The sequence below is a fragment of the Polyodon spathula genome, unplaced genomic scaffold, assembly GCF_017654505.1.
Source record: "Polyodon spathula isolate WHYD16114869_AA unplaced genomic scaffold, ASM1765450v1 scaffolds_1434, whole genome shotgun sequence".
NCBI classification, from domain to species: Eukaryota; Metazoa; Chordata; class Actinopteri; order Acipenseriformes; family Polyodontidae; genus Polyodon; species Polyodon spathula.
This window is the reverse complement of record NW_024472914.1, coordinates 2,373-14,202: the sequence shown is the minus strand read 5'-3', so window position 1 is coordinate 14,202 and position 11,830 is coordinate 2,373. Positions and strand designations below refer to the sequence as shown.

General features: G+C 40.4%; 1 protein-coding gene across 4 annotated transcripts; it reads left to right on the top strand.

The window, feature by feature from the left end:
- The first annotated feature begins 258 nt into the window (after positions 1–258).
- Positions 259–9,676, top strand: st6galnac6 (ST6 (alpha-N-acetyl-neuraminyl-2,3-beta-galactosyl-1,3)-N-acetylgalactosaminide alpha-2,6-sialyltransferase 6). Of its 4 annotated transcripts, none has more exons than XM_041242866.1 (7): positions 260–491; positions 2,415–3,380; positions 6,596–6,678; positions 7,097–7,282; positions 7,571–7,980; positions 8,077–8,184; positions 8,560–9,676. In XM_041242866.1, exons 3-7 carry the CDS (start codon positions 6,676–6,678, stop codon positions 8,744–8,746), a joined length of 894 nt encoding a protein of 297 aa, XP_041098800.1. In that variant the 5' UTR covers positions 260–491; positions 2,415–3,380; positions 6,596–6,675; the 3' UTR covers positions 8,747–9,676. The 4 variants fall into 4 exon arrangements, with proteins under 4 accessions (XP_041098802.1, XP_041098800.1, XP_041098801.1 ...); XM_041242867.1 differs by having other exon boundaries at positions 2,375–3,380; positions 6,599–6,678; XM_041242864.1 differs by having other exon boundaries at positions 2,375–3,380.
- The last annotated feature ends 2,154 nt before the right edge of the window (positions 9,677–11,830 follow it).

Genomic DNA, 11,830 nt, shown 5'->3' with positions numbered 1-11,830 from the left:
GTGCAACAAGGAATATGTTTCACCTTGTTAAAAGTACCTGGTTAGAGCCTGGGTCTCAACCGAGATAAAAATGTAAATGCACGCTCTGCCAAGCAAACACGTTATCTGCAAAGAATGTTTGCATAAGTCAAAGACTATAGGGGATAATCATGGCTAAATCAGGACCACAGTCGAACTGCACACAATCACTGTACATCCGAAATAAACGTGTAGATCCTGTCAGTCAAAGGCCAGGTGCTTCGTTTAGAAAAGTCCCGTTAATATCCCTCACTAAATCCGATCTTACTCCTCCTGATCGTAGCAATTGCAGGACACCGTGCGGTTTGTGTATAATGTGTTAGTCTTGCCCGCACTGCATTGCGTTCCGATCCGGCGTTTAGGACCTAGTAGATTCTGGATTTCTCCATTCTGGGGGCTGCAGGACTGGATGGAGAGCGCAGTTGGCAGATGAAAATAGGACGTGTCGAATCCGGCAGACCGGCAGCAAAATCGTAAGTGATAGAATGTTGTTATGATCTGAAAAATTCTGTATTAAAGTGCAAGCATAGGTTTAAAAAAATATTCGAGAAGCAAATCTCTCATATATATATATATATATATATATATATATATATATATATATATATATATTGCGTTGATGTTGATGTTGCAATAGTAAACTCTATCATTTTAAGATATAACTTTTTATTATTGAAACACATCACTAGAACCTTTTAGATGTCTATTTTCTAATTATGTAGCCTGTATTGTACATGTAAATACTTGTTTAAACATTTATTGTACTCTTTTTTCTACGTGTCTGTATTATTATTATTATTATTATTATTATTATTATTATTATTATTATTATTATTATTATTCCCTGTGTGTAATTTAGAGCGTCCAGAATGAATATAATAAAATGACAGATTCAAAGCCACACTGATTGTAACAGGCATTATGCTTGGCACAGGATGATCTTCCTTACTGGTGTGTCAAAACAGAAGCAGCTGTTGTTGTTTTGGATGGAAGTTTACAGTATTTCCTTTCCCAGTCCACCCAGGATGTACAGTACTACACAGTACTAAGGAGAAATGAAGGGACAGGATGTGACAGTTAACAAAATAGGTTGTGCAAATTAATTGCAGCAACCTTTTGCAAATCTCCAGCTGACCACATGCTGTCCTTAAACAAAAAATGCTGTTTCTGATTACAGGATCACATTCAGTGTGCAATTCCTGGCAAACACCATCTACTCCATCACCGGGTCAGTGAGCCCAGTTGACATATCAATCAAGCCATCAAACCTGTTTTGTCATTTAAGATAATCAGACTCTGGGCCCAATTTATAATGATTTAACTCATGGGATTATTTTAAGACCTTGGCTGTTACAGAAACCAAAACCAGCCCAGAACGGTTTTATTGAACCAGAACTGACTTTTAAAAAAAAAAAAAAATAATGTGAGCCAGTGAGGTCTATTTTAATAATAATCTAAACTACTGCTCGTTTAAAAGAGGTCTGGGAAAAATCAGATCTTTGACGTCGGTATTAAGATCTGCCACTGTTCAGATCTAAAAAATAGACTCCCACATTGCTCACGAGTTGTCCTGTGAATGGGAGTAGTCCAAAAAATAATCAACCAACCAAAGGCTTTGATAGAAATCTCTTATAAAGAAGCCGTTTAGGGAATTTTCCATCCCCCATAGCCCAGTGATGAATGTACAATCGTACAGTAACAGTGAAAAAATGACAAATTAACACCACACATAATCACACTGTCGATTACCTAGAAGAAAGCCCTGTTCTGCTGCACAGCTGCGCATATACTACATGTGAGGTGAAACAGTAGCATTACAGATCCAATGGAAATTAAAAACAGTACTGTCAGTAAGTCAATAGACAACAATGCATTGACGAACGGATTTTCAGATGCACTGGGCTGTGCATTAATAATGCTGCAATCCCAGTGGAGGGGATCTGACAGACAAGAAAATATGACAGACATCTGTTCCCAGTGTGATTTGTATTCCCTGGCAGAACCAGCATCTAATAGTCCTGCCACACCTGTACAACGTTGGTTTGGTAGCATGCTACTGCAGTGGAGTACCAGCATTTTGTCTAGGTTAATTCTACCACTGGTACGCCACAATGTGAAAACAGGACCATTCCACCAATCGGCCTGACAGTCCCTGTTTTTACTTTTATATTTTAACAGCAGTCATCTGATGTTCTTATTGAAGAGAAATGCCCTTTCCTTTTATTCAATTTCCCCATATAAACCCCAATATCTGATTATACAGTGTGTAGGTACTGAATCGCAGCATACTACAGAATACCACATTGTCAATAGCGTTTTATTGAACTTTTTATCTGGTTTGTCTTTTTGGTTTTAGATCTTTTTTTTTTTTTTTTTTTTAATCCCCATCTGGATAGCCTCTGTTTCTGAATGCTGGAGGAAAGACTGAAGCTGGAGGATTGCACTTGCCAGCAAGCTACGAGCTGCCACTGTAGAACAGACCCCCGAAGCTGGGCGTTTTATAATTGCATTACATTTTCCTACTAAATTATTGACTGCAGCTAGTAAAGATCACATGCACTGCTGCCACTGAGGATTTGCATTACTTTGAAAGATAATTTAGAACAAGGAGCAGAATGAAACACTGAAGCTTCTGGTTATCTAAAATCTATCTTGAATGTGACTGTTACGAATTGCAGTTTGGTTACTGATTTGAGGTCCCAGTTGTCAGGGACTGGAGAAAATAATGAGGACTCGAAGGCCAAAATTCAGCTGTAATTGTAGCAGCAGGATCTATTTTTAAATGTTTTAAAGGAAGAATTCATCAGACTGTAGCAGCCCAGAGGAGGTGTTTACGTTCACACATGCCATTGGGTTCCATTTTATTTAGCTCTTCTTATTGAAACCATACAGGGATCTCTCCGTCCAGAGCCCTGAAGAGCTTCCAGAATAGACCGAAATAAACAACGAAAGAATCTCACGGCACTTTCTAGTGCTTTATTATATCCGAAGAGGGAGCTGCACATTGTTGCACATATGATTCAACATACAGTACCTTTCTAGACTTTTAAAAATATATATTTTCAACATTTAAATTGCCCAAATATTTCCAAAGACAGTTCTGCCATTTGTCAAAACCTTAAATACAGATACAGGCTGGTGTTCATAGTGAACTTGCTGGAAAGTGGAAGGAGGGCAAGAAAAATGCCAGCAAACTGAATCTAGTGGCTAAACGTGCTTGACCAAAGGGCTGGGAGTGCTCACTGATAGACAGTTCCTGCCCTCCTGAAGAAGGGGTTTGTATTGGGACAAGCTGAGCTGCCTCTTCTGAAGTCTCAACCAGCCAACCGGGAGCAGAGAAGCTGAAAACGAAAGAGCAAAAGGTAGCGATTCATTTCTATTCTTTGGGCCTTGTAAAAAATGTTTTTTTTTTTTTTTTTTTAAACTGTTGTTTTTTTTAATATCAATCAAACAATCCATCGCTTGAATCATTGAAAGCTAACTTAAAGCTCTCTAGAAAGAAAGAAAGAAAGCTTGGCATGCTTAGTAATTCATTAATAAGGTTTATGAGGCGATGGAAGATTGGTCGACTTATGCTAGGAAGGGGTGCCAAAAACAAAGGTCCACAATGGAGCCAACTGGGCCCAGTCCATATGATAAGGGCAGCAGGAGCTGCTTTACATCTACTGCAGGCTGGATAGATTTTGGCCAATTTAACCTTAGAAATATGGAGGAGGTGCAAAATTCTTACTCATACACATGCTTATTCCCCCAGGAGGATTCTAGATTGAATTGTTGGTCAGCTGTACTGATAGAGACAGACTGGCATGGCGAGAAGGAAAAATAACCAACCAGGCCAAGATAATGTCAGCATTAAACTGCGTCATGTTCCAGTGGTAATCTTTACCAGTGGGTTTATGACCAGGATACTGATTGGCTAATGCAATGTTCAGTGTACAATGTTCCATTATACTGTAATCTACTAGAATTATTTAAAAGTGGGTGTTGAAAGTCTAGATGCCAGTTTGATGTTCATTAAAAAAGGCAAGTGCTCTGTACTCTTCCAGTAAGGCTCAAACCATGTTTTTGCATATGGGATCTGAGGCAATTTTAAATATTTTCCTCCATGCAAATCACATACACATTTCCTGACCCGAGTCACACAGCATAGCAACAAAGCAAGATAGCAAGTCGTGTCGTGTCAATTTTTTTCAGTTGCCGGTGGGATTAAATTTTGTAGAAATGCAGCAGGGTTGAAAATTAAAGTTCATCAGTTGTTTTGAGATGTTTTTTTTTTTTCTCTCTTCCTTAAAACAAGTTGCTAGTTCAGGCTGAATCCCAGACACGGACTCTTGTGTTTCACATTAGTGTGTTTCATTAGTGTGTGCTTTACTGCTGTGTGTATGATTCATTTGGACAGGCTAAATCTAGAACTCCCTCACACACACTTGAAATGAAAGCAGAAAGGGGGGCTGGTTTAAAAGCAGGCTCGGTGGGATGCAATGCCTTGTGTCCTACGAGATCACACACAGTCCCCTTTAACAGCGTGTGCCCATGAGCCCTGACACCAGCCTGGTAAAGATTTGCAATGTAAACCCTGGCTGTGTCCCTGGGACAGTTTAATCAAACCACTGCCTGCCTACACTTAGGATGATTAAAAAATATGTTTTATTGGATTTGTGCTGGTGCTGGAGGATGACGTGTTCGGGTAACCATGGAGACGGTACAAATTTGGTGGGTAATAACTCGCTTATAATGAACAGGAGGGTCCACCGAGAGTTCAGCTGTATCACTTGTCCTCTGCAGTCTCTACCATAGCTCCGTTTCCACTCAGGCATGGTACTAAAAACATAATAATCATATTAATGGACAGCATTTCATTGCAGTTACAAATGGTATCCGTTTGAGCAGTGATTTAATGATAGCATGAGAAATATGCTGTTAGTTTGCTTGCAAGAGAGGGGCCTGCTTGTATGCAGACATGGCCATTCTCCTCGGTGAGGCTTCCATGCCTTAGCAATTTATTTAGCAAGCGTTATGTTCCTCAGAGCCATACAGTCGGACCGAAGCGATTTTGCAGCATGTTGTTTCCTGTTAGTAGTGTTGAGAGTCAAGTTTAAAAAAGATGAGGATTATGAAGAGGTGGCAGTGTAGGGTTTTAATGTGGGCTCCAGTTTAGGCATAAAATTAATATATGTACAAAATGTAATCAGATTGCACAGCTCTGTTTCTGTGTATTTTCAAAGATGTCTTTTGAGAATGGCAGTTTGGCTTTTTTCCTAACTGCAATATCAATATTGTGACTTTAGCATTGATTTATTACAAGTGTATAAACAGAGGACCATTGGCAGGAGGTTCTAAGCAATTCCCAAATCCAATCTTTAAAACCAGAGAAAAAAAAAGATTATCAAATTCCATCTTGTAATGAATGACCCCCTACTGGCTGAATAGGTACAGTGTATGTGTGCGTTCAAAACGTGACTGCAGGATTCCCCTTAGCGAAACTGTAGCGTGTCTTGTCTGCCTTTAGTGCCGAGGGTCAGCGGTTCAAGTCCAGACCATGAAGAATGAGAAAATAAATAATAAATAAAAAGCATTACAATCTTCATGCTATGATAACATCACAGTTATCTTAACAAATGTATTGTTTAGAATTGCTTCGTGTATAATTTTCTATATCAATCTTTATTGATGCATAATACATTAAATCCAGTGGAAAAAAAGCTCAATAATACATTACATACAAGGCTATTATGTGAAAATTCTAAAATATTATGGGTGCATATGTCATATAGAATCATAAGAATATACAGTGAAAGATCAGAAGTAGCAGAGACACAACAGCTAATTACAGATATCAGGCTTAAAGATCATGGAAAGCAAGAGAGAACAGGTGGGTCTTGAGAGTTGATTTAAAGAGAGCGACGGTGAGAGCATCACGCACCAAAGCTGGGAGAGAGTTCCAAAGAGTCAGAGCCATGAAGCTAAACCTCAGCTTGCGGGCAGGGACGTAATGGGTCAGCAGGTTGAAGAGGTACTCAGGACCTGTGTGATGAAGGGGATTGTAGGTGAGCGGGAGAATTTTTTTTAATCCTGAACTTTACAGGTAGGTAGTACAGCCGGGCAAGAGGCGTGGTGATGTGTTCCTGTTTTTTACATCTGGTAAGGATCCTGGCAGCGGCATTCTGAACTAGCTGAAGTCGGTTGATGGCACATGCCGGAAGCCCACCATAGAGAGAGTTGCACGACAGAGTATCTCCACATCCTGTTGACGCGAGCTTCTCTCTGAGTGCAACCGTTAACCTGTCCCCCTGCAACAATCAGTGGGCATAATAAACATCACATTTGTTCTCTGTACTATTTCTTATGTTAACTGGGTGGTGTTACAACACATGTTTGAGAGCCCTTTGAGACCTCACGGTGCTTTAAACGTCACCAGGATGTGGTGACTGAATCAGAATATGATAGACAGTGAAGAATGAATTCATCTGGTATTTCACAATTGTTAATTGAATTTTCACCTTGGCAGCTGCAAGACCTTCTAGGTTTCTTGGCAAGACTGGCGAAGCCTGTTAACTTTGGCTTAATCTGCTTTTAGCAGGCATGTGTGCTGCAGTGCAGGAGAGGTAAACCTCCAGCCCTCGTGCAGTAGGCAACACGGGACAATTGACTGGCAAAATGGTAAGCTGCTGCATTTATAAACTGAAAAGAATGTGAAATCCCCAAATCACCATCCAACTCTACCACAGTAAACTTTTAAAGCGCCTGATTGATTGTCACCCCCCCCCCCCCAGATATTTACAAACCCCTTTGCAAGTGAGTGCATGATCTTAGTCTCTATAAAGAATGTAAACTGGAAGAAACCATGAATATATCCCCTGTAACTGACCCCAGATCAGCCCTCGGTGGGGAACAATATAGATCCCTTTTGAAAAATGAGCACAAGTTGTTGAGAAGGTTCAGATTAGTGCAGAGTACCGTAGAAATCATGTACAGGATGAAGTCTCTCACAGCTTGTAGGGGTTCCCACACTGAAAGGCTGGCACCTCTAATCTGAAGCATGAGTCCCTGAACTGCTATCTTGTTGCTTTGGGTGCAGGGCGGGCAGAGGATGGCGATTTTTGGGGCTGTGTTCCTGGTGATGACCCTGCTCATCCTGTATGGCTCCAACAGCAGCAACGACTACCACAACACCCCTCTGAGGACCAGTCTGCATTTTCGCACCTTGCCCAGCCTAAAGAAGTGGGAGGTCAAGGACGGCTTCCTCCCTGTGTATGGGAACAAGGCAAGCGTGACGCAGGAATGTAGATCCAATATTCCCTCAAGAAATGAGTTTCTACAATGGTGGCTAGCAAAAATGGAATGGCATGTATCTGCATTTGGTGTCACTCACTGTAGATGGGCATTATTGCCAGTGCTGGGCGCTGGCAAAGTAGGAGGATGATTGACAATAAAAAGAATGTAGGGTTATGATTGGGTTATCTTAGCCAACTGTTGATGGAGCAGTAAGATGAGCAATGACATGACTTCTGTGACCCTTTTTATGTGTTTATTTTCTGTTTATTTTTTAAAGACTATGAACCTCCACTGTAACCAGTGCGCCCTGGTGACCAGTTCGAGTCACATCCTGGGCAGCAACATGGGAGCCAAGATTGACCAATCGGAGTGCGTTATACGCATGAATGACGCGCCCACGGCTGGCTACGAGAAAGATGCAGGGAACCGGACCACGGTCCGCGTGGTGGCACACTCTAGCGTGTACAGGGTGATCCGCCGGCCACAGGAGTTCCTCAATAAGACCCCCGACCCTGTGATCATCTTCTGGGGGCCCCCCAGCAAGATCAGCAAGGACTCCAAGGGCACGCTCTTCAGGCTCATCCAGCGAGTCAGCATGACCTTCATCAACCTCTCCACCTTCACCATCGCCCCCAAGTGGATGCGTCAATTCGACGATCTCTTCCACAAGGAGACCGGCCGGGACAGGTGAGGAATTTTCAACACCCCATCAGAAGACATTCACTATAAAGTAACTGCAGTGCCAGCCGCTTCCTAAATGCCCCCTGGCTGTTTCTCTTGCAGGGCGAGGTCTCACTCCTGGCTGAGCACAGGGTGGTTTACCATGGTGATCGCTATTGAGATGTGCGACAGCATTCATGTATATGGGATGGTGCCACCTTACTACTGCGGGTAAGGGCTTAAAGGCATCTGCTCCAGATTAATATAAAATGAGTTCATTCATCCATAATATATAACAAACAGATTTTGGCTGATGCCTTCATAAGTGTTCCCATTAGCCCAAATGAATTGTTCTTTTTAATTGGAAATGTTGTGCTCTCTAGATTTATTGCTATGTCATTAGCAAGATCTCATTAGCTTTCTCACTGGGAGCAACCCTCAATCCTTGACTTGAACTACCCCCTGCCATTCAGTCCTGGGTCTCTCTCAAGCAGAGCCTGGGTTGTGTGGTGGTTTTGTGATATAGAGGAAAGTCAATGGATGTCCAGCAGCAAACACTTCTGTTTTGTTTTTTTTGTTTTTTTGATTTTTTGTGGTCTTTTCCAGCAAGAGATCCCAGCCCAGGAAACTGCCTTACCACTACTATGAACCCAAGGGACCTGATGAATGTGCTACCTTCATCCAGAACGAGAGAGGACAGAGGGGAAATCACCACCGCTTCATCACAGAGAAGCAGGTGTTTGCACGCTGGGCCAAGCTCTACAACATCACCTTCTCCAACCCACAGTGGTGACAAGCTGTGCAGCTCTAGCCCATATCACACAGAGGGGTGAACTAAGTGGACTTTACATGGACTTAACATGGAAGTGTATGGAGATCAGGGGGCAGGACTGTCCATGTTTGAGAATGAATGCTCTGGTAGATGTACACTGCCTTTCTGAAAGGCACCTTATCCAACAACCAGCTCTGCTCAGACCTTACCAGTGGTGTCTCCGGTACTCTTAATTCACTGACAGTAGATGAGCGATAGGAATTAAACGACAGGGAGAGAAATGCTCGGTAGAAGTAATGGTTATTCGTTGATACCTTGAGCAACTCTTTATTGATCCTAGCTGGTAACTGAAGAATACAGTTAAATTAGTTCCTAGTCCCTAGCCTTTTACTAGACCAGGGCTTCCCAGATCGGATACTTTTATGGAAAATACCTGTGCAGTCAAACAGAACTCACAAGCATGTCTGCGCAATCAAATGGCCTAATGAAATTTGTTCTTCTTGCTTATTTATGGGTACAATGCTTTCGAGGTCAGACTCCAAAGCATTCCCTCAAATTCACTCCTGTTTGAATAGGTAGTTTACAAAATGAGAAACAAGTGATATGATTTGTAGTGATTTGTTTTTGTTCTAGTTTTGTAAAATGAACAGGCGTTTTACCTCTTTCTAAAAATAGCAGTTCATTAAAGACTGGAACACTTTTTCAAAAGAGCCTGTTGCGTTTGAACTAAATGGCCATGTCTTCTCTGCCATTTAAAACCAGTAAAGGATGTCTGTGCATTGTAGTCCGTACCTTTTGTAAAACACAATGAAACTGATTTGTCAGGGAAAATCTTCCATGTTTGTAACTGGGACCAGAACCTTTTGAACTTTTTAATTCGTCAGGATTTTCAAGATTATTGCTCAGTATGTGTTTTCTTTTTTTAACGGGACAGTATTTTTTTTTTATTTTTTTTTTGTCCTTTTGTGTTTTTTGATGCAATTTGTCTTCATGTTTTTAATGTAATGCACAGGACAATGTAACAAGCTTCTGGTTGGAAAGTGTTCAAACTAGTAATGCATTTGTAAAAATAAAAAAAAATAACAAACTGGATGAGCCTGTTTTTCCTGTCGTTGAGAGAGTTCAGTGTAGCATCAACCGCCCCTCTCACTGTTCTAGAAGCTACTTACTAATTAACTGTTTAGATGCCAAATTCCTTTGCAGTCATTGTATATTTTCTTACAGATTTTTTTTATAATAAAACAAAATAAAAAAAAATAAACAACAGCACAAAAAAAGAGTAAACAAAGGTTCCCTCCCTTTGACATTACCTTATATAATGTTACATTTTTGTTGAAACCCGGCAAAATTATATAAAATCCTCTGATATTATGTTGCAGCGTACCCCACTTTATTTTTGAAGCTGACAAAGAGAGTTTCCTATGAAGGTGCTGGTAATCGCCTTCTTCTTGTACAGCTACATTGAAACATCTAAAGCACAGTAATGCAATACTCATATTGTTACATCTTTCTATAAATGAAAGAAAGCTACATCTAAGTTACCGTTGACATTTCCCCTGCAGCAAAAACACAGTTTAAACATCCAGGGAAACCTGGGTTAATATAGCGCTTGTTTTAATTCATTTTAAACTAAATGCATTCCTGCAGCTCAGACATTCAGCCTCCCTTTGACTTGAAAAAAACAAAAAACAATACATCCTTCATTTAAAACTAAAATGTTTTTAGTAGAATTATCTGCACTTGCTTTGAAATCTGACTCACCTTTATCTTATAGGTGTTTTTTTTTTGTTCAAACGAGGGACATATTGGAAAGGAACATGAGAACAAAGAACAAGAAATAGAACCTGCATTCTCAGGGTTTGATGCATTACATTTACAATGACATGTTAAGGAGATGAATAACATGTTGAAATTGTAAACTGTTTAACCTCATTAAACAAGGAGGCATTGGGGTATCAAATGATGTGACTTGCATGCTAGTTTAGAATTGACCATTTTTGGAGGTTTTACCTAACGTTTTATCTCATGAGTAAAGGCTATGGCCGAGGTTTTCAATTTTACGTTAGTGAATAAGACAAATTTGCTAAGAAAATAATAAGATTTACAATAAAATAAAAAGTCACTATTACAGGTTGCATTAAAATATCTTATGTGATCATACATAAAATATGTGTGTGTTTTGAATTTTTTTTTTTATAGACAAGTATGAATTCAATTACAAACCTGTTTAGTATGAGGGTAGGAATAAAATAAGTGTTCTAAAGATTCAATATTCGATAGATAAAATACACAAGAGTTATTTTGCAAAACTAAATGAAGAAATTCACAGGATGGATATATGGAGATAATGATTTTTTTTTATTTATAAGTTTAGTAGTCACCAGTTGATTTTATCCTGTTTTTCTCCCAGTCTGGAATGTCTAATTGTATTTTAGGCTCTGCTCACCACTACCGCCCCTGCACTGACTTGGGAGCGGTGAAGATGAACACATGCTGTCCTCAAGAGTGTGTGCTCTCAGCTGACTGCTTCTTTTCACTCTGGAGGCCCACCATGTAGCCAACCCAGAGCTACAGTGTCAGAGGACAATGCAGCTCTGGGCAGCTTACAGGCAAGCCTGCAGGAGTGTGGTGAGCCATTGACAACCTGGCCAACTTAAGCCCTTCTCTTGTGGGTGGCGCTCAGCCAGTTGTGCACTGACCTCTGGGAACTCCTGTCCATGGTTGGCAGTGGAATAGCGTGGACTTGAACCAGGGACCTCCAGGCTATAGGGCACATCCTGCACTCCACATGGAGCCCCTGAGCTAATGATTTTAAAGTGAGATTCTTTGGCCTGTGGTGGAATTGTACAAGTTAAATAGAAGGCTCGATTTTCTAAGCCTTAACTGATCTGTAATGTCATGCTTGTACTTTGATTTGAAATCATTAAATACGACCATATTTAGAGCATCAAGAAGTCATTTATTATTACATTGATTATTTAGAAAGTGTAAACCATTAATCAATAAGGTTGGGTAAGTAGGATTAATGTCATAATACTGAAGCAAATCTCTAATGAGGAGTACTAAAGCATTGGGTATGGCTTTAATAATTGTATTCAATTGTTT

Bases quoted from the DNA above. Each gene is read 5' to 3' on its own strand.
- st6galnac6 (XM_041242866.1), top strand. The intron at 7,283-7,570 runs GCAAGCGTGACG...TATTTTTTAAAG, and splicing joins TCCCTGTGTATGGGAACAAG to ACTATGAACCTCCACTGTAA. The intron at 8,185-8,559 runs GTAAGGGCTTAA...GGTCTTTTCCAG, and splicing joins GTGCCACCTTACTACTGCGG to CAAGAGATCCCAGCCCAGGA.